Consider the following 19,649-nt stretch of genomic DNA (forward strand, 5'->3'; position numbering starts at 1 on the left):
ATAACAATTGATATGGGTAGTTCTGATTAATATATAAATTGAAATTATAAAAGTAAATTTATCTTTAATTTCTATAAACTGGTTTAAATTATAATATATAATTTAGATTGCCACATGTTTAGACAGGGCATTTGCCAGACAAGCCTATATTAACAAATTTTATTGTTCAAAACTAAATTCATTGCCTTAACTTCAAATCTTACTACTCTTTCTATAACCTTTAATTCTGTTGAAGGGATCTTTGTTATCAACTTTGAAACAAGCTCACAATCCTTCTTTGAAATTCTCAGAGCCAAATGTGTTTCAGGATTTAGTTTTTAGGCATTATAAAGTTAATATTACTCATACATCACATATTGTTTGACACTCTTAGAGAGGCCTGAGGCACCCTGTAATCAAACCATCAATTTCTTCAGCAAAACACATGCATGTTCACACTAAGAAGAAATATTAGTGATAAGTAACCTCACATCTGTTCAAATAAGGTTTTGATACCAGAGGAGTTTGCTGCAAACTTAGAAAACCTTTAGTTAAACTTATAAAGAAATGTTATTTTCAGGGACTTTGGATTTTGAAATTGCAGATAAATGATCATGAACTATATTTTGATTTTTAACCTTTTCTTCATAGTTTTGCCAGGATTGTCTTCCTCAAACCTGCATAGGCCATGGCACTTTCATTATGTAAATATTTCTGTGGCTTTCCACTACTTCCCCCTTTGAGCTTCTTGGAAGACCTTGCACATCTATACTCTGTCAACCATTCCAGCTCTTCCCTAAAAAAGTATGTGCTTCCCCCCAACCAAACTCAACTTATTTCCCACCTCTTTGCTCACTGGATGTCAGACTGAAATACCTTCTTCCCTAAGCCCAAGTCTATACCCCACCTCAAATACCATTGTCCTATCCATCCTTCCTCCCCTGGCTCAAATCCCATCTTTTAGGAGACTTACTCCATTTCCCAACCACAATGTGCTTAAATAGCCTACTGCCTGCCCTCTAATTACAGCACTAATTTAGCATATTTTCCACTTAAATTGGTATTCTTATGATAGCCTCCATTCTTCACTAGATTTAAACCCCCACAGATTTTCTCACTGTAATTGGCATGTAGAATGTACTTAAGAGACATTTATTATAGGAAGGAATGGATATTTAGTTAATCTCTCTCTCATTCTCATCAATCTGACCTCCCACAGGAATCCTATACCCTATAGCCATTACCATTGCTTTTATCTTAACCTTGCCCAAATGGAGAATGGTGCCTAGATCTCAAGGGAATACTAAAATAGGACCCAATCTTTGTATTCCAAGTGTAGATTCAGTATTTCTTCGGTAAAGGAAAATATATTTTTCTCCTTGGTTTTAGTATTCACCTTGATGATACTATCAGGAAGGGAAGGTATCAGTGCCCTTTGAGAGTAGCCAGGCACCACGGGTCTGTATGCCCCCACATTCTGCAGGTCTCAACTTAAATACCACTTTTTGGGGGCAGTCCTGCCTGACTAGCTGACCTTGTTAGGTCATTTTCTTTGTACTCTCATAGTTTTTGTTTTGTTAACAGTCATCCTATTCACTTTTGGGGTGTGATTTTCAATCCAAAAACTCAAGTGAGTAAAAAATATGACTTCATTTTCCATAACAGTTTGATTTCTGAATCTGATGTGATTTCTGAAACTGAATCCTCCATTCTTCTCAGCTGACAAAAAACAAAACATCACTTTTCTTGGGATGTCCACACTTTCCTCCCCCTTTTGGACTGATTCACACTTCTGAGGTCTTATAGTATCAAAAAATTTGGAGTGGAAATTGAGAGGTACCTGGTCTTTGGCCATCAGTTCAAGTTTGCTGCTGAGAGGCAGTGTGGCTTGACTGACCTGCATAGCCCTTCACATGTAGTGTGTTGTTGCTGCATCTATAGGGCATGGGAAAATTTCTGCTACTTCTGTGCCATGGTTAATGCAAGGGAATGTTTTGCAAGGTTGCGCATGGTCTCATGCATCTAGACATGTCATGTGGCTTTTTTGTTTGAGGTGTTGTTGTTTTCTGAAACTGCTGCTGGGAAGCAGGGCTTAGGCTCTCCCTCTGCTCTTGGGGACCACAGACCTATTTCCTCTCTTCCAGTTTGGGGTAGTGTCTTCCTAGATATTTTCAGTTTCTAGAAATGTTGGTAGACAAGTTGTGTTTTCCACCCTGCCTCCTTATACCTCTTCTGAGGCAATAGCAGATGGCCAACTAAGAACCTGACTGAGGGACAAAGGAATTGGAAAAAATATGAGAAAAAGAATATATATATATATATATATATATATATATATATATATATGATCTTCCAGCCACATTTGTAATTGCATATTTAACATCTGCCTTTCTTGGTTATATTCTAAGTTCCCTGAAGCCTGGGATACGGCTTTCTAATCTCAATGTCCAACTATTGCTTTGTTTCTTGTAGGATCTTATTAAATTCTCCTTGATAAATGAATGAATAAATGGGAATGAAATACAGAGACTATGAAGGATGTATGGAAAGTATAATGGCTAAGGCATAGATGATGGCCAGGGTGTGAGTCTTGGCTCTTCTACTTACAGTAAAGTGGGCAAAACCTCTTCATGCCTCAAATTCCTCATCTGTCAAATAGTTGTTATGGGAATTAAAACAGTTAACATTTATAAAGCTCTTACAATAATACCTAGCACATAGTACATATCATGTGAATGGCGACCACTGTCATCATTACAATTGTCATCATTATTTATTATCTTTATTATGAAGAAACCCTAAAACAGGACTGTTCTCTTGATGTTCTCTTAAAGAGAATAACTCCAATTCAATGATAGCACAGTTTATATAAATAAAACTGACACAATTTTACTTTGTTTTCTCCCAGACTCTGAGGCTGTTTACCACCGCCACCCCACCCCTATCCTGTGTCTCTGCTTCTCTGATTGCCTCAGGGTAGGGCAAAGCTTCTTCAGGAATCTTACCTTTATTCACGGGGTCTCATCTTCTGTGGCTCTTTCTTAGCCATATATCTTTAGGAAACATTACAACACCCCCCTGGAATCCTTATTAGATTGTACATAACAAATGGAGCCTTTTTCAGTACGTGTGGCGTAGGAAGTTTTTCATATACTTTACACTTGCCAGTGTTGGAGGGTATCTGCCATTTTTCTGCTTATTCACGGATCTTTTACAGTACAGTTTACTTAGCATTATAGTGGCAGTAGTATTTAATGACATTTGCCAATGAAGGGACTGTATTGTTCTCTTTCTCAATAATTTTCAAATTCACAAGTATCATTTACATATAAAAAGATAATTTTTGGAGTGACTAGGGTTAACACAATAGGATGGAACTTAGAATATCTATTAAAAAGAAAAATTAACTTTTTGAACCAACATCATATTCAGCCCAGAAAGCTAGTTCTTCCCCATAATTAATATTTCTATAAGCCAATCCTTTTCAGTCCGTTAGAAATTCTGATTTTCTCAGGCCCATGGCATTTGACTATTCAAAGGATTCCATTGCTATTTAGCTTCATGTAGTTAATTTTTCTATTAAGACAGATTTTACCATCTACTGCAGAATGAAATGATTTAGCAGCAAATTCCTTTCTCTTAATTTCTTTTCTTTGCCTATTTTGTTTTCTAACAGTTCCTGCTGTTAAACTCAAGTTATTCTTTTACCTAAATATTTCTGCGTCCTATACAATGTTTTCCCATCTGGTCTTTCTTAGCTAGAAATCATTTTATCAATGTCTCGGAATATTCATCTTTATTTATGCTGTACACATACGTACAGTAATGGTTGTGTTGTTATGCATGATATATTGGGGGCTAACAGAATCATGATACTATTTACATTATGGAGAAATTCAGGGATTTTCATTTCTTAGCATAACACATATTTTTTTCTTCCAATATGATTTGCTATTGGGGGTCCACCTTTATAATTAAAATAATAGTTTAATTTTTCCTCTGTACCTCTACAATCTCAGTTATACTCCCCTGTGCATATCAGTGAGCATCCACTGTCAGTGGCATTGCCCATTGTTAGTTTCTAGATTACCTCTACGTGCAACAGTGAGTGGAGGAATTCAGTTCATGTACATTTATACAACACAACGAATGATGCAGTTTTCATTAATGAGTCATTCTGAGTCATTTGCCTGTGTAGAAATTTGTGAGGTGAGTTAGTGTTTCTCCTACTTTTACAACCACATTTTATTATTTCTCTTTGTGGTTGCCTCTTCCTCTGCTCATCCCTAAAATCGAAGTCTTTCCAAGAGCTGTTTTCTAGGTCTGTTCTCTCTCCAACCTCTCTACATGACTTCAGGCAGCCCTATGACTTGTCATTCTCACTTCTCTTCTGACGATTTTATATGCATATCTAGCTGCCATGCCTTGGCTGTTCTTAGATGCCTCAAATTCAACAAGTCCCTAACTGAATTCACCATCCATGAACACCTACCTGCCCCAGAAAACCTATTCATTACTAGTGTTTCCTCTATCATCCTCCAGTGTTCAGGCTAGACATGTAGGACCACTCACTGCTCCTCCTTCTCCCTTATGTTCTCAGCCAAGCTGCAAGTGCTGCGTATTACACCTCCTTAATATCACTTGAAACTATGGATTTGTCCCTTCTCTAGTCCTAGGGTATCATCTCTCAACTAGACTATTATAACATTTTCCTAAATGATATCTCTGTCTTTAGTTCTCTTGCTCTACCAACCCTCTTCCCCTCATTCGTGTGGCTTGGGAAGTTTCCCAGAGATCCTCAAACCTACCATCAGGCACACTTTTATTTACTCTGTGGCCCCTCTCCTTCCCCACCAAAATGGTCATCCCTCCATATGATTACTGCTTGCTTATTTTTTCCTGTTTCCCCACTAGATGTTGACCCCTGTAAGCCTGGGGTCATGCTCACCATTCGATTCCCATGCCTAGGCAGTGAATGCTGCATGGAAGACAGTCAATAAATACTTCTTAAATATTGGTGGTGTTAGTCAACTTCTAATATTCCAACTATAAAAGCAGAAAGAAATTAAAGACATATAAATTGCATGATGAGAAGAATTAAAAGTCCTGGATTAAATTCTTGGCTCTATAGTTGCCTTATTGAATACTTTTGACCAAACACAAAGTTTTCTCACTATAATGTAATCATATAACACCATTACTGAGTATACAATACACAATAGCATCTTGAATTATGGCTCTGAAAGTAGTTAGAAGCATCTCTTATGTAATATGTATTTGTTCAACATTTCTTTGGGGTAGGCTTGCCTCTTTGCTTCTAGAGGTAATGAAGGGATATAGACTTTCTCCTAACATGGTGTCAAAACACTGGTCCAAGATAGTAACCTACTTCACAGGATGTCACAGGATTTGTGAAGTTGCTTGAGTATGCTCTCAAGAGGAAAATGGGTTGAATATTTTACACTCTTATACATCCAATTTCTTAAAAATTCAAAATATTTGGGAGTGAAAATTGTACACATTATTTTAACATTTTAGCTTATTCCCGGACTCTTTCTCCATGTTTTTCTGGAGAGACAGTTTTTTCCCACACCCACTTGAACCATCTGTGTACCGGGCAAGTTTTCCAAGATGTAAAACCAAGTGAAATATGTCCATTCCATTTATTTAGAAAGGACTATGACTAATGATATCATGGAAAAAAATGGCGTAGTTAATGGAAAAGTGCACTCTGTGTGAATGGCCAGGGAGGACTAACTCTTATGGCCACGTAAAGCCATGACTTACAGATAAGTATTCACCACCAGTACTTTCCAAACTTACCCACCAAAGACTTCCTGTGGGAAGAACAGGGTTAGTTCAGTATTACCTGTAATGTAGAGGTATCCCCTGTGAGATGAGGTTCTCTACCATGATCAAATGGTAAAAGTTTTAAAAATTTGTGCAAATTTTGCACTCTACCTCATAATATGACATTGCTTTACATAAAAATATTTAAAATTATTTAACATTTGTCAAACTTGACTCTTAAGGAAGATGTGCCATATTTATTATTGCCTTTACATAACCCCTATCCACTGCCTCCACCCCACCCCACCCCGGCATGTACCCTTCAAGCATTACCACAGTTTTGAAGAGCACCAGGTCCTAGGAAATTGCAGCCTAAGCCATGGGATTTTTGTTAGAATTTAAGAGAATTCTTCCACATGTCCCTTTCTACTTTGTTACGTATAAACTTCTGAAATCCTGTTGCCTAGCTCATTAATAAAATCTTTACAATGTAGCTCTAAGTACCTAATCGGTAGCATTTTCTACAGTTAAGATGATTGAGGAATATAAAATCAGCTTCCTCAAATAGAGGCTTTTCTGTTTAGTGAAAAGGATCTATCTGAGATGAGAATTACCTATCCACTTCCCTCTTTAGATCTCGCTAACACTGGAAACCAAACTAAGAAGTTATGAAGCTAATGCTTTTTGTGAGCATTTAGAAAATATGATCAAACAGCAAGCTGGTCATGCTCAGATATGAGTACAAGAAGTGACTTATTTATACATTCAGATTTCAAAACTTTTGTAAGTCCTACCATGTGTGCTGTTAAAGGCTTTTAATTTTAAGTTATTTTTGTTAGATAATCCTGTTCAAAGTGACATTATGATTTATCGCCACTAGTCAAGATTCTGATCCCTCATACACTTCTTGTTTGTATCTGTTTTTGTTCTTTGTTACATAAAGACGAAGTTTATATATAAAATTCTGACTGTGTAATATAGGGCTAATGAGTCACAGATGGAAAGATGCTGGCACATTACCATCTAATAACATTTTAAACTCATATTCCATAGTAAAACAAAAGCAAATTGTACACATCTGTTTTCCAACTTGTAGCATTTCTGAATTTGGGTAGCATCTATGTTTCAAGGGCTTTTACTTAGGGAGAAGAAAAAAGAGGATACAGGTCACCTCAAAATTACCCAGACACTTAATAGCCTTATCAGAAAGGATTTGCTAAAACAGATAAGATGTCCTCTGCTTTTGCTTCCTGAGAAGTCCCAGCTCCAAAGAATGAAAGTCAGAGTCATTAGGGCTGAAGAGATGTCTTCATGCTGCAAACATAATTTTATTGGTTCTTTTAAAAAAAGAAAAGTAGGGGCGCCTGGGTGGCGCAGTCGGTTAAGCGTCGGACTTCAGCCAGGTCACGATCTCGCGGTCCGTGAGTTCGAGCCCCGCGTCGGGCTCTGGGCTGATGTCTCGGAGCCTGGAGCCTGTTTCCGATTCTGTGTCTCCCTCTCTCTCTGCCCCTCCCCCGTTCATGCTCTGTCTCTCTCTGTCCCAAAAATAAATAAACGTTGAAAAAAAAAAAAAAGAAAAGTATATCCCAAATAAGGCGGAAATAAGGCTGAGGACTATGCCAAGACTCACAAAATTTCAAAAACTAGAAATGTATGGGCTTTTACTAAGGATATCCTCATAATAGATTTGGGCAGAAGAGGGGAAGGGCAGTGAGCAAGAAGGAGCGTCTGGGAAGCCTGCAGACACTTGAGTCCGTGTAAGCTGTGGTTGCTGTTTATTTTATTTGTATGGTAAACATGTTCTGTGTGGAGAAAAAAATGGAATAAAAGGCTGCAATATCTCATGTCGGAAAAGATACAGAACACAGGCCAAAGTTCTCTCTCAGACCTATCCAATTGATAGCACCTATGAAGACAGGTTAGTACAAGTTAGTGAAGTACAAGTCTCTACAATATCTCTCCCCTGTTCTCCTTGGTTAAGGAATTCAAAACCACTTTTCTGCTTCAAGGGGTTGTGTGAACTGTCAAGTTCTTTTGGAAAAGTTACATGACAGAAGTGATTACTGCAGAGTGTGACCATAAATCCCTCTGACATGAAATACACATGTTGTAGGAGACAGATTTCTACCCACCATCTCTGCAGGAATTCCTGAAACAGGAAAGATCTGAGAATCATCATATGATTGGAGGGAGAAATTTTGATATGTGGGTGGTAAGACTATCTTTTGTGAGGCAAACTGCATTTATTCTGAGAAATACTTCTGATCAGACTGCAAAATTCTGTTCAGTATTGTCCAAAAAAAAAAAAAAATTAACAGAATGAATACATGTATGTCCTGAGTTGTAAACAGAATGAGTTGTAAACAGAATATCCATGGAGGGAAATTACGGTGTTGCTTTCATAACAGTGTCTGCAGTTATCTCTATATTGTGCTAACATTTTGTATGTAAGATTCTAGAAGTGCTAAGAGTATATACACGGATCCCAGTGTAACTGCCACAAGAGAAGTTACAATGAGTTCTCAATCTGGCCTTTCCATTTAAGGAATGTGTTACCTGGGGGCCTTGTGTGTCTGATGTCCTTTACAGTGTGTCAAACAAGACAAGACTTAGAGCTGGGACAGGGTGGCATTAGATACACGCTTGTTTTGTTTGTCCATCAGTAGAATGTGTGTGTGACGTTTTGTGTCGTGTTGTTTTGGTGCTGTCCCATGTCCATAGGGTCTGCCAGGCTTCCCCACAGTTGCTGCTCTGCACAGTAATCAGATCCTCACCGTCAAGGTTTGTGGTTGGCACCCATGCTGCTCAGTCAGAGCCCGCAATCAGCATAAGAGTGAGCGAGAACAGCTAAATTGGCTTGCCAGGTCCACTTGCTCTTTTCACCATATGCATTGAGTTATTGGATCCTTGGGACCTCGCCTACATCAACGAGGTCAAATATCTATTGAGGAGAATCTTGAACAGAAAGAGAGAAGGATATTGAAGTTGAGCAAGGGTAATGAAGAGAGGCAGACGTGGCTATCTAGGACCGAGCCACACCTTGATGGTTTAATTTGCACGCATGCCAACACTCTGTGGTGTTTTTCGGTTAAATGATCAGTTAAATGATCCTAAGTATTATGGACTTAGGGCATTTATAAAATGGCAGTCGCGTTCCTGCCACGTTATGCTGGTTGACAAGTCTGACGGAATTTGAACTGGTGCTTGGTCTCTAGACTCTCTGCTCAGAGGGCAGGATGTGGGTGATGGGAGCTTTCCTGCTTCTTTAACATACTACATGAAAGAGGCCTAACAGCCACAGTGGAATGATGGGATCCAAAAGATTCCTCCCTCACTAAAAAGCTGTTCTTGCCATCCTATCTTAGGGTTATATTTCCTTCAAGAAGAGCCAGATAGTCTGATGTCAGACACAAGCACCAGTTCCGTTTTGTTTAATGGTCATTATAAGCCTAATGTGAATATCTTTATTTCTTTCTTGGGGCCTTCTGATGTCTATTCTCCAACTCTCTCACCTCTGAACTTCAACCTTTGACCTCACCTGACTGATCAGATGGTGTTTCCTAAAATCAATCATGGGTTTCTCTCTGCTGATCAGCAGCTCATTAAACGCCGCCTCATTAAGGTAGTGCTTATTCTTGCTCAAGTCTGATTTCTTCTTTACATTCAGTGATTACTCCATTTACTGTTGCTTTACCATTCATCTCTCATGGGTGGGGGTGGGGTGGGGGTATTTATTTGGAAATACCCTAGAACAAAATTATGTCTCGTGAGCTGCATTTGTTTGAAATGTATATGAAAGTACCAAAGTAAAAAGGTATAGCATGCCTAATTTTTTCTTAATTAAAAAAAAAAAAAAACAAGCTTAAGTTATATCCAGTAATAGATCCAGTTTCCAAGCTCTCTGGCTTTGGTAATTTATAAATTATTATACAGTTTGACAAGAGCCTGTATGTTTAATTTTGTAGGTTATGAAAGAGCAAACACATTTGTCCAGCTACAAATGCAGTCATTTTATTAAACAAGGTGAATATAACTGATGCAGCATTGTCACGAATTAAGTTATGCAGAACTTTTCTAACAGCTCTGAATATCAGGATAACGTACACACTATTTCCAAGAGCTGTGAGTGCTGGTTCCTGAGCTGCTTTGATTTTAATAGCATCTACTCAACTCACCCAGCATGAATATTTATTTGCTCCCTGCTGGCAGGCAAATTGCCTACAGGCTTCATGTTTCTGATTGTTCTGGTTCTTTTCATAGTGTAAATGTGGATTAGATAATACAAATTTAAAGTGTTGAAAAGAAGACCTGGATCTTTATCTTTCGTGGTCACTGTTGGTCTGTTTGCTTCTCCATTGTAGGGTGACCAAGGGCAGGCTGGGCCTCCAGGACCTCCAGGCCCTCCCGGCCCAAGAGGGCCTCCTGGGGACACAGGGAAAGATGGCCCTCGTGGAATGCCAGGAGTGCCTGTGAGTTGCGTTTTGGATCCATTCGTTTTAAGGGTCAGCACTGGGATGGGATGGGAAAAGGAGGGGCCATGGGAGTAGGGGGTTGCAGGAAGGGGGGTGATAGGAAAGTCCCCAAGCAGAGAGGGTGCTGCCAGCAGGATTCTTCTTTACCACTCAATCCACGGGGAACCCACATGAACCACAGAGAGACCTGGAGATGGAAACTAAACTGGCTTTCAGGTAAGCCTCAACAAGTCCATGATTCCTGATCTCACTTGTGTCCTGACTACCTTAGAACACATGAATGTCTTTGGCTTACGTGGGAGAATAGCTTGAAAATACAGGTGAGAGATCGGGAATTCTCCAAAGGATCAGTGATAGAGAAAATAAAGTCCCATATGATTTATGGAAGGCAAAGGAGGTAAATCTTTTTAATGTTTACTGCCTTGTAAATCACTGACCAAAAAAAAAAAAAAAAAAAAGGAAGAAAGAAAAGAAAAAATGTTAATAAAACAGTACTATTAATGGTTAAAACATCAATAGGCATGGTTTGCATATCATTTGTCCTTATTAATAGAAATGATTTAAAAACAATCTCAATACTTAGATCTAAGTACTTAGTTACTAAGATTGATTAAGTGTCAATAATACAGTAGTATAGGACACTACATAAATGGTTTGATTCAGTAGAGATAACCCAATAGTTTAAAGAAATATATGGCAAGGTTAAACATTTTTACATTTATATTATGGCTTCAGGACTTGAATTTCAAATTTATTGCTGAACTAATTAATCTATTTATCTGTTGCTTTGACTTAAATTATTTTCCTGAGTGTTTTCATAGTATAAATCATGAAAACATTTATCCACAATGTAGAAAGTTTTTAAAACTGAAGACAACCAAAAAGAAAAAAAATCAGCCATGGCAATTGATGTTTTGGTGTATTTTATTTTTATATTCATATGTTTATGTATTTTTTTAATGAGTGGTTCCCTTTCTAAGAATATAGAGTACTTTATGACTTTTTTGAGACAGCTTTCTTGAAAGCCCTGTTTCCCTCTCTGAACATGGCTGTAAATTTGTCATATGAAATGTAGGATTGACTCCCAACCTATTATTTCCTGGTCTTTAGGACGGCTTTCACCGAACCATCAAAGGTAGTGATTCCATCCTGAAATTGTCTTCACAGTTCTCACCTTTTTTTGGAATGATATCCCAAAAGATAGAGAAAGCACACCTCTAGGGATAGTTAAAGCTCCCCAAAGAATTGCTGGTTGCTGACAAAGATACCTTGAGTGTTTCTTCCACTAAGAAGAGTAGTTGAAATCATTTTGATGGTACAAAATTAGATCATAGGATCTTGTATATTCCTCAAGGTATAGATTACTTTTAAGACATAAGATAAAGGTAAGGTATGACAAACTGTAAATAATTGAAAAACTATGTCATCCTTTAAATGAACATAATTCATTCATCTGAGTAAGAAATAAGAGCTTTTTACACAAAGGTATGAGCAAGGTTTTTAATTCCACAAAGGTGAATTGAACTGGATGTATAGTCTCAGAGTTAATTTTTATATACGATGATAACCACTAGAAAAAGGTTTTACGGGGGCGCCTGGGTGGCGCAGTCGGTTAAGCGTCCGACTTCAGCCAGGTCACGACCTCGCGGTCCGGGAGTTCGAGCCCCCGCGTCAGGCTCTGTGCTGATGGCTCAGAAAAAAGAAAATTTAAAAAAAGAAAATTTAAAAAAAAAGGTTTTATGAAAACAAACTGAAAGTACTCATTTTTAAAGTCCAACAACTTTTATATATATTGGATATGACAAGACTGGTTTTTCCAAAAAATATCTGTTGCCAATGACTATCAATATAATAATATGACAATAAAACATAATAAGGAATTTGGTAGGAATCTGAGTATTAGAAAACTATGATAGTGGTATGATATAGCACAAATTCTATGTATTTTAACATATGCTATTAATTTTAATAAAACATATCACTTCAGCCATCATTAATCCAGGAAAACAAATTCAAAATCAGTCTCTGCACATTTTATTATTTAATGCCTGTACTAAGAGCAATTATCTCTCTATCCTATATATGGAAGTTCTGAGTTCTCATAAAGAGGCCAGATCATCATCTTTATGTCATCATGAACAGAACATAATAAATGTTACTGGAATTACAATTAAATATTTTTCTAGGACCCTTTATTGACTTACAGTATAACCATTCCTACTAGTTTTATTTAGAATATGTTCTTGGCATAATTCTTAAATCTCTGCTGTAATCTAGACTCACTTTATTAAATCCTAAAATGTTTATAAAATGAATCTGAAGGAAGAACACTGGCTTTCTTTTCATTGCATTGTGTTTGCATTCCTCTATGTAGCCTGCAAAGTATATTTGACTTTCATGCGTCCCTGTGGGTATTGTGAAAAAGAAAAAAAAAACGATTAAAATGGCTTTTTAATGTTTATAGCATTAATAAATATTATCACTGTTCTTTCTTAAGGGTGAATCAGGGAAACCAGGAGAACAAGGCTTGATGGCAAGTATCTTAATTTATTTTTCTATACTAAAAATAATGGAAGTCCAAATTATTCAAAAGTGTGGTCAAGATTATATGTAACAAATGTTATCATCATATGACTTATAAGGAAAAGAGTGAAAATTAGTAAAAATGGAAAAAGAATGTGGCCTGTCTTTTATGAAGATCACAAAGCAGCACATCCACAGAACTGACCGAGAGGAAAAAGTAGGAGATTCCAGGTGGGAGGAACGACAGCAAGGAAGGTCAAAGGACAGAATGTGCTTTGTTCAGCCGCTATAAAGGAAGATTAAGTTCAGGGATATGCCTATTAGCTTAAATAGGAATGAATTTTCAAAGGGTTCAGGTGTTGCTAATCATGAATTAGTATAGTGAAACTTCCACAGGGATTCAAGGAGTTTTTGTTGTTGAAGGGCTCCACCCAGAGAGAGAAACAGTTGTGCCTTCTTGATCCCTGTCATTAAAAAAGATTATGAAATGATTCCACATGGACTTACCCGGAGACATGCAGGTCCCGTTCTTCATGATTTGTTTAGCCTTTGCCAGGGAAAGAGTAATTGGAGCAGCTTGCTGAGCCTTGAAGAGTAGAATTCCTTCAACCTACCTCTCCCTGTCTCTTCCCTGCTAACTCTGGAGCCACCTTTCTGACCTATTTTATGACATGAGCAACATTGGGGAACACAGGTTGACATTCTAATAACCCAAATTCCAGAGGACAGCTATGTCTCACATTCGTCCTGGATGCAGTGATCACAATTGACTTGATCGTGTGTATTCTACACAATTTGTGGCACACAGACGCAGGTGTTTAGGGTGTAACGTTTATTTTACAAAATAAGTTAGCTAGGTCCTAATGCAACTAACACACAAGAATACAGCAGTCGGTCAGGAATTAAAACAAATGTGTGAATGGGTTAAAGGTTCAAGACTTCTCCCTGAACAGGATGCCTTCAACAGCCCTCCTGGGGAGAAATGTCACCGAGCTGTAGTCCTAGCTGTGGTGGAGGTGGCTTTGAAACATCGCTGGTGAGATGAAAGCACCCTGGAATGGAGTCTGATCCACCCCACCCCCCTGCCCCCGGAAATTCTTTGTACCCAACATATAATATCAAGATAGTGAATGGATACAGATGACTTGAAGGTGGACGAACTATCATGGCTTCTTGAAAAAAATAAAATGAAAGAAACACAACAAAAAAGATAATGTGTAAAAATTAAACAAAACATATGTCATAAGTGGCAACTTTGAGTACAAGTACAGCATTGGTTCTCAGGGTCACAGGGTCACGGGAGTGAAGGATTCTTAGAAAACTATAATATAAATTTTGAAACTGCTTTAAGCAACTGAATGCAACTGTAATTTCTATCCTGGATGATGTTCAAAACATATTCCTCCCAAACATTGTTACATTGAAGGCTCCTTGGGATTCTCGGGAGCCCATGTTTGTCCCCAGGTTTGCACATTCTACTCAAATTTTTATCATTGCCACTGGCTTTCTACCTTGATGCCCAATGCATCGTCCTAATACACAAAATTCTAAAATAAAATGGATATTTTAAAAATTATAATCTTATCTTCCTTAAGATATATTCTAGAATATACTATGTGAATCACAGTTTAATGTCATTTCCCTACAGTTCCTAGCTTAATGTCATTAAATATAAATGTTCCACTGGCCCTAAATGAATTATGTTATTATCTTAGTTTGCTTCAATTTCCCATTTCATATAGCAACTTTTCAGACGAAGATGATCCCAGACATTTTTTAAATAAATTTTTTCTTCTTTTTAAACTCTTCAGATTTAGTTCATATTCTCATTTTTAGAATGCAGCTAAGAAACTTGATTGAAATCACAAATGTTCAAAGGATATGTGTAATGTAATGATCTTCTAAAGTGCTGTACTGTTTTTAAAGATACAAAACTTTTTTAAAAGAAAACTTCCATTATATACATAATGTATATATATGTATTGGGATACATATATATATAATGTGTATATATACATATATATAAACAAATCAAATATATACATATAAACAAATCGCAAGTATATATCTCAGTGAATTTTCACAGTGAACATAACTATACAACCACAAACCAGAGCAAGAAGTACAATGTTAGCAAACCCCTCTCTACCCTCCAGTCACCATCTGCCTCGTACCAAAGGTCACCACCATCCTGATTCTGCCACCATAGATTAATTCTGCTTGCATTTGAATTTTATATTAATAGAATCTTACAGTATATACACTTTTGTGTCTGGCTTCTTTCGTTCAACATTACATTTGTGAGATCATCCACCTCTATTTTAATAGCCTTCACAGCTGCTTAAAAAAAATTAGGAGGAAGAACCTTACTTCCTTGACCTACCCCGTTAAAACTACATCACTCAAATAGCAGTAAATGAATGAATAGTCTGTCTGACCTTGGGCAAGTCACTTAACCTCTAATTTCTCATCCGTAAAGAAAGGATAATAATACCCTCTCTGCCTCCCTTATAAGGTTGCCAAAGACAAATGCAATAAATTAGGGGAAAGCACTTTAAAATACATAACAAAGAACTATATGAGTGTGTTATTATTATTATCACTCAGTTGTTCCCCCTAGAGTAAATTACAGGTGAACATGGATTTATATAACAGATGTATTCCTGTAAAGTTCTGTATGAATCAGATTTTCATAAATCAACATATCTTAAATGTTCTGGGGAATTTTGCTATTTCAAGCAATCCTATTCAGAGTCTTTTTGTGAAGCAATATAATCCTCTAATTCCTCTTCCCCTCTTAAAGTGAAATATTTGTATGGTTTAAAAAGCTATCGTTTTTTAAAAAACAGTTATATTTGTTAACTTAAATAGCACTTATATATTTTAACCTGTATCAAAGAAAGAAGATGATACTGAAAAAGTAATAGTTTTCATGGGAGAAAATTTTCACTGGAAATTTTCTTTGTTTTTCCTTTTAAATATTACGTTCGTGTGCACACACACACGTGTGTGTGTGTGTGTGTGTGTGTTGACTAGAAGTCTGGTAGGGAAAAAAATACATTGCCTGAGTAGTTCTGGACTCAAAACTGTTTAGGGGAGTGAATGACTATAGACTGTGATCTCTTTTACTGATCTGTAACGTGTAGGCAGTCATTCCTAATTCATCTATCTCACTGGGTTCTGGTGAGAAGCAAATGAAAGAGCAATAATATGGAAATGCTTTATGAACTACAAAGAGTTCCATAAATAAGAAGTATCACTGTTAAGATGAATCCCTGGTGACATAACTTAGCATACAGAAAGGCCACTCTATGAAATATAAGGGCTAAGAACCGTGTGATTACAGCTATCAGTTACATTGCAGCGTATTAGATACTGTGATCGATAGTGCAACTTATTCCTTGGGTCCTATTTGCTGTTACCAGTTTTTATTTTTGGCCTTCTCCTATCGTCTTACATTATCAATTTTTCATGACAATCGCCTTCTCATCCACAAGTTAAAATAAGGAAAGGTAACAAACAGCATGGCTCTCATCTTTTCCACAGTATGCAAAACTCACTACGTTTATCGGTGTGGGTAGTGGAGGAGAGGGTCTTGAGAGGCACTGGAGAATTTCTCAAAATGTAAAATGTCTCTGATGATGAAATGAAAAAAACTAGGAGTGTTCTAAAATTAGCTCTTACAAAACCGTTTATGAGTGTGTCAGGTGGGGAATTAGTTTTCATAATCCAGGATATATATTTTATATGGCAAAAATAATCATCTGAAGATTAACAGCATCTCTGATAGAATAAAAAGGGCCTGCCGCAGTTCCACATTTATTTAATCCTGCTGTGCATCTATTCTGTAAACATGACCTTCGGGTTTTCTGAGAAGTTCAGGATGAGGTTTTCAAACACAGACTCTTGAGTTAAAATAAATTGGACTCCATTTAAATAAGAAGAAAACCATTCTAGGTCATCAAACTAGACCCTAGAATCAAAACGAGGACTGACCACAGTTGGAAGCTGCAAAGTTGTGAACCCTAGCACAAGTGATCTTTATTTTTCAAGTTTTTCAGAGGTTTAAATAGCTGTTAAAATCATATTTTTGAGATTATCTTTTCTTCTGACATTCTTACTGTTTTCTTCTTTGGTAAATAGTGGTAGGAGTTCTCAAAAGCATAAAAGATAGATATGCCAACTCATCCCAATTTCCTGGAAATTATTTTTTGGTCCAAAGTGTCTACATCCAAGGCTTTATAGACCAAATCACTTTTCTTACTCTGAAACCCTTTCCTCCTCCCTCACTCTCCTCCCAAATATATGCAAATTCCATAGCATATCCATTTGTCTCTTTCTGAATTATGAGAGTACTTAAAATGTCACTCATTGGTTCCTAGTAGTGTCAGAGAGTTCAAAAGTCAGAAAAAATTTTGCGGTTATTGTTCCTTAAAGTGAAATTTGAATTTATGTTCTGAAGAGGTTATCGATATTTTCAGCGTATTTTAATTTTGCCTGAAAACACATTTAATTCATTTGGCTCAAGTGAATATAATGCATTTTATGTTAGCTAATTACATAAACATAAATAATTGCTTCTGCTTCAATTAAAATAAAATTGAAATAACTAATATGTGAAGATTTGCTTTAAATATATTTAGTTGTAATGCATTGCTCTCCCCCATCTAAAACTCATCATTTTACTTGGCCAGCTGTCTTGATCAGCAGGATGGCAGACATGAGAGACAACAGCAGACTTCTCTTTGTGATTATAATCTCGCAGAGAAAGCAAAACCCCAGACCTTCAAATCACAAATAACAAAAATGACCAAAACCATCCTTAGGATAGTTAGCTACTAGACTAGATTTTAACAATGGAATCTTGTTCAGTAAAACTGCGTTTAATTCCATTGTGCACACTGCCCTGCTGGGATGCCTTAGCAACCGTTCTAATGCTTTATTATCCTCACTTAATCTGATTGTCCGTGAAGTACAAGTAAATGCCACTCTAACAGAGTCCTTCCCATCTCCATGGTGTTTTTGTCTAGAGCCTGTAATGTTTGGTTTTCCAAATGGACCAAGATAAAGTAGACAAGTAATACCTCCTCCTCCCAGTGCTGTTGCACAGCCCTGTCCAGTTGCCCAACTCAAAGGAACTCACTGTGAATTCCTGTGCCCTGGACTTCTACAGAAGTGTCAAAAAGTCACATTGGTGTGGTAATAGAGAGTGACGTTTGACTTGTCTTTAAAGCTGGCTCAGTGTTTTAGAAACAAAAAATTGACTTTTGAAGGAGCATTTTCGGTAGTGGTTTAAGAACACAATCAAGGGGCTCCTGGGTGACTCAGTCAGTTAAGCATCCGACTTTGGCTCAGGTCACGATCTCACAGTTTGTGAGTTTGAGCCCTGCATCACTCTTTGCTGACGGCTCTGAGCCTGGAGCCTGCTTCAGATTCTGTGTCTCCCTCTCTTGCTGCCCCTCCCCCACTCTCTCTCTCTCTCTCTCTCTCTCTCTCTCTCTCTTAAAAATAAACATTAAGAAAAATTTTTTAAAAAGAACACAATCAAGTAACATAAATATGAAAAGATAGTCTCCAAGGCTGAATACATTACTGTCTGTATTCTTCTCTATCTCATTTCCTTTTTTAAACAACCTCTAGGATGTGCATCAGCTCTATTTTTAACCATTTTACACTGGTTCCAGATAAAGGTCTAGTAAGCTATATCATATTAGACAAATTAAGATATCTAGGTTTTAGATGCCTCATCTGTAGAAGTGGTGAGACTAAATGATATCTGAGTCTTCTTCCATATTTGAAGTCCATCATTCTATTCTGTTTTCATTATAAATGCACAGATAAATATTATATAGCCATTTAGCCATATTATATATGCACATCTATATACTGTATAAATAATTAGATACAGTAAACAACGGTCATGTATTAAGTTTTAGTGCATTTATATCTATATACTCTATATACTCTCTATATATAGATATATATGTATAGTATATATATAGTATATATATATAGATATATATATAGTATATAGCACATCTATATACTCTATAAATAATTAGATACAGTAAACAACGGTCATGTATTAAGTTTTAGTGCATTTAAGTTTTAAGGCTTTAGTAAAGCCTTAAAAATGGTCTCCTTCAATTTATAATCAACCTCTCTAGTTATCATTTCTTTTCACTTTAGGATCCAACATACTGTAGAGCTATACGAACGCAAAATGTCGTTCTTGTATGAAGAGATTAATGAAATTCAAATCTCTTTACCAAATTCTGTTAGATTACCAAATCTCTCTGTTAGATTAAGAAGAAATTTCTCAAATAAACTTGCGTCCATATAAGTCCTGTGCCTAACATCTGCAGATTAAGGGCAAATGTGCAAATTTTAGGGCAAGAGTACACATGGAAGCCCTTATACAATGTGTTGAAATATTTAACAAGTATAAACCAAATTAATAAACTGGCAAGTAAAATATGTTGTCCTGTGACCTTCACAGGTATGTCCTCATAGTGACTTGAAAAGTTCAAGTGTGGAACTGTTGCACTCCTTGGAGATCCAAGGCAGAGTGTGGTAGCATGCAGAGAGCTGTGCCCCAGCTCTGGCCTCTGAACCTGGCCTGCTCCCTTTCCCTCCTACACCTACCTCATCCTTCAGCTTTATGAGACTGGGGCTTTCACCTGAGGACATTCTGGGATGTTCACAGGATCAAACTATATCCACATGCCTCAAAGTACTTTTTCTTCTTCCAGTTTATTGTGCACACCGGTGGTGTGGTTCACCTTTGGAAGAACAGACCCGAAGTAGAGGCAACTGTGCATAAACTGAATGACCAAATGATATGAATCAATGAATCGATAACTCAAGTACTAATACAAAGGAGTC

The 19,649-nt window shown here is 37.1% G+C and overlaps 1 protein-coding gene across 1 annotated transcript in view; it reads left to right on the forward strand.

Annotated features, from left to right (window-relative positions):
• COL25A1 (collagen type XXV alpha 1 chain) overlaps positions 1–19,649 on the forward strand; it is a 460,013-nt gene that overhangs the window by 328,981 nt on the left and 111,383 nt on the right. Inside the window, exons 8-10 of the mRNA XM_053217073.1 lie at positions 8,491–8,550; positions 10,131–10,238; positions 12,739–12,774. Coding sequence (XP_053073048.1) covers positions 8,491–8,550; positions 10,131–10,238; positions 12,739–12,774 — 204 coding nt within the window. The remainder of the gene's footprint in view (positions 1–8,490; positions 8,551–10,130; positions 10,239–12,738; positions 12,775–19,649) is intronic.

Source organism: Acinonyx jubatus, chromosome B1 (genome assembly GCF_027475565.1).
Source record: "Acinonyx jubatus isolate Ajub_Pintada_27869175 chromosome B1, VMU_Ajub_asm_v1.0, whole genome shotgun sequence".
NCBI classification, from domain to species: domain Eukaryota; kingdom Metazoa; phylum Chordata; class Mammalia; order Carnivora; family Felidae; genus Acinonyx; species Acinonyx jubatus.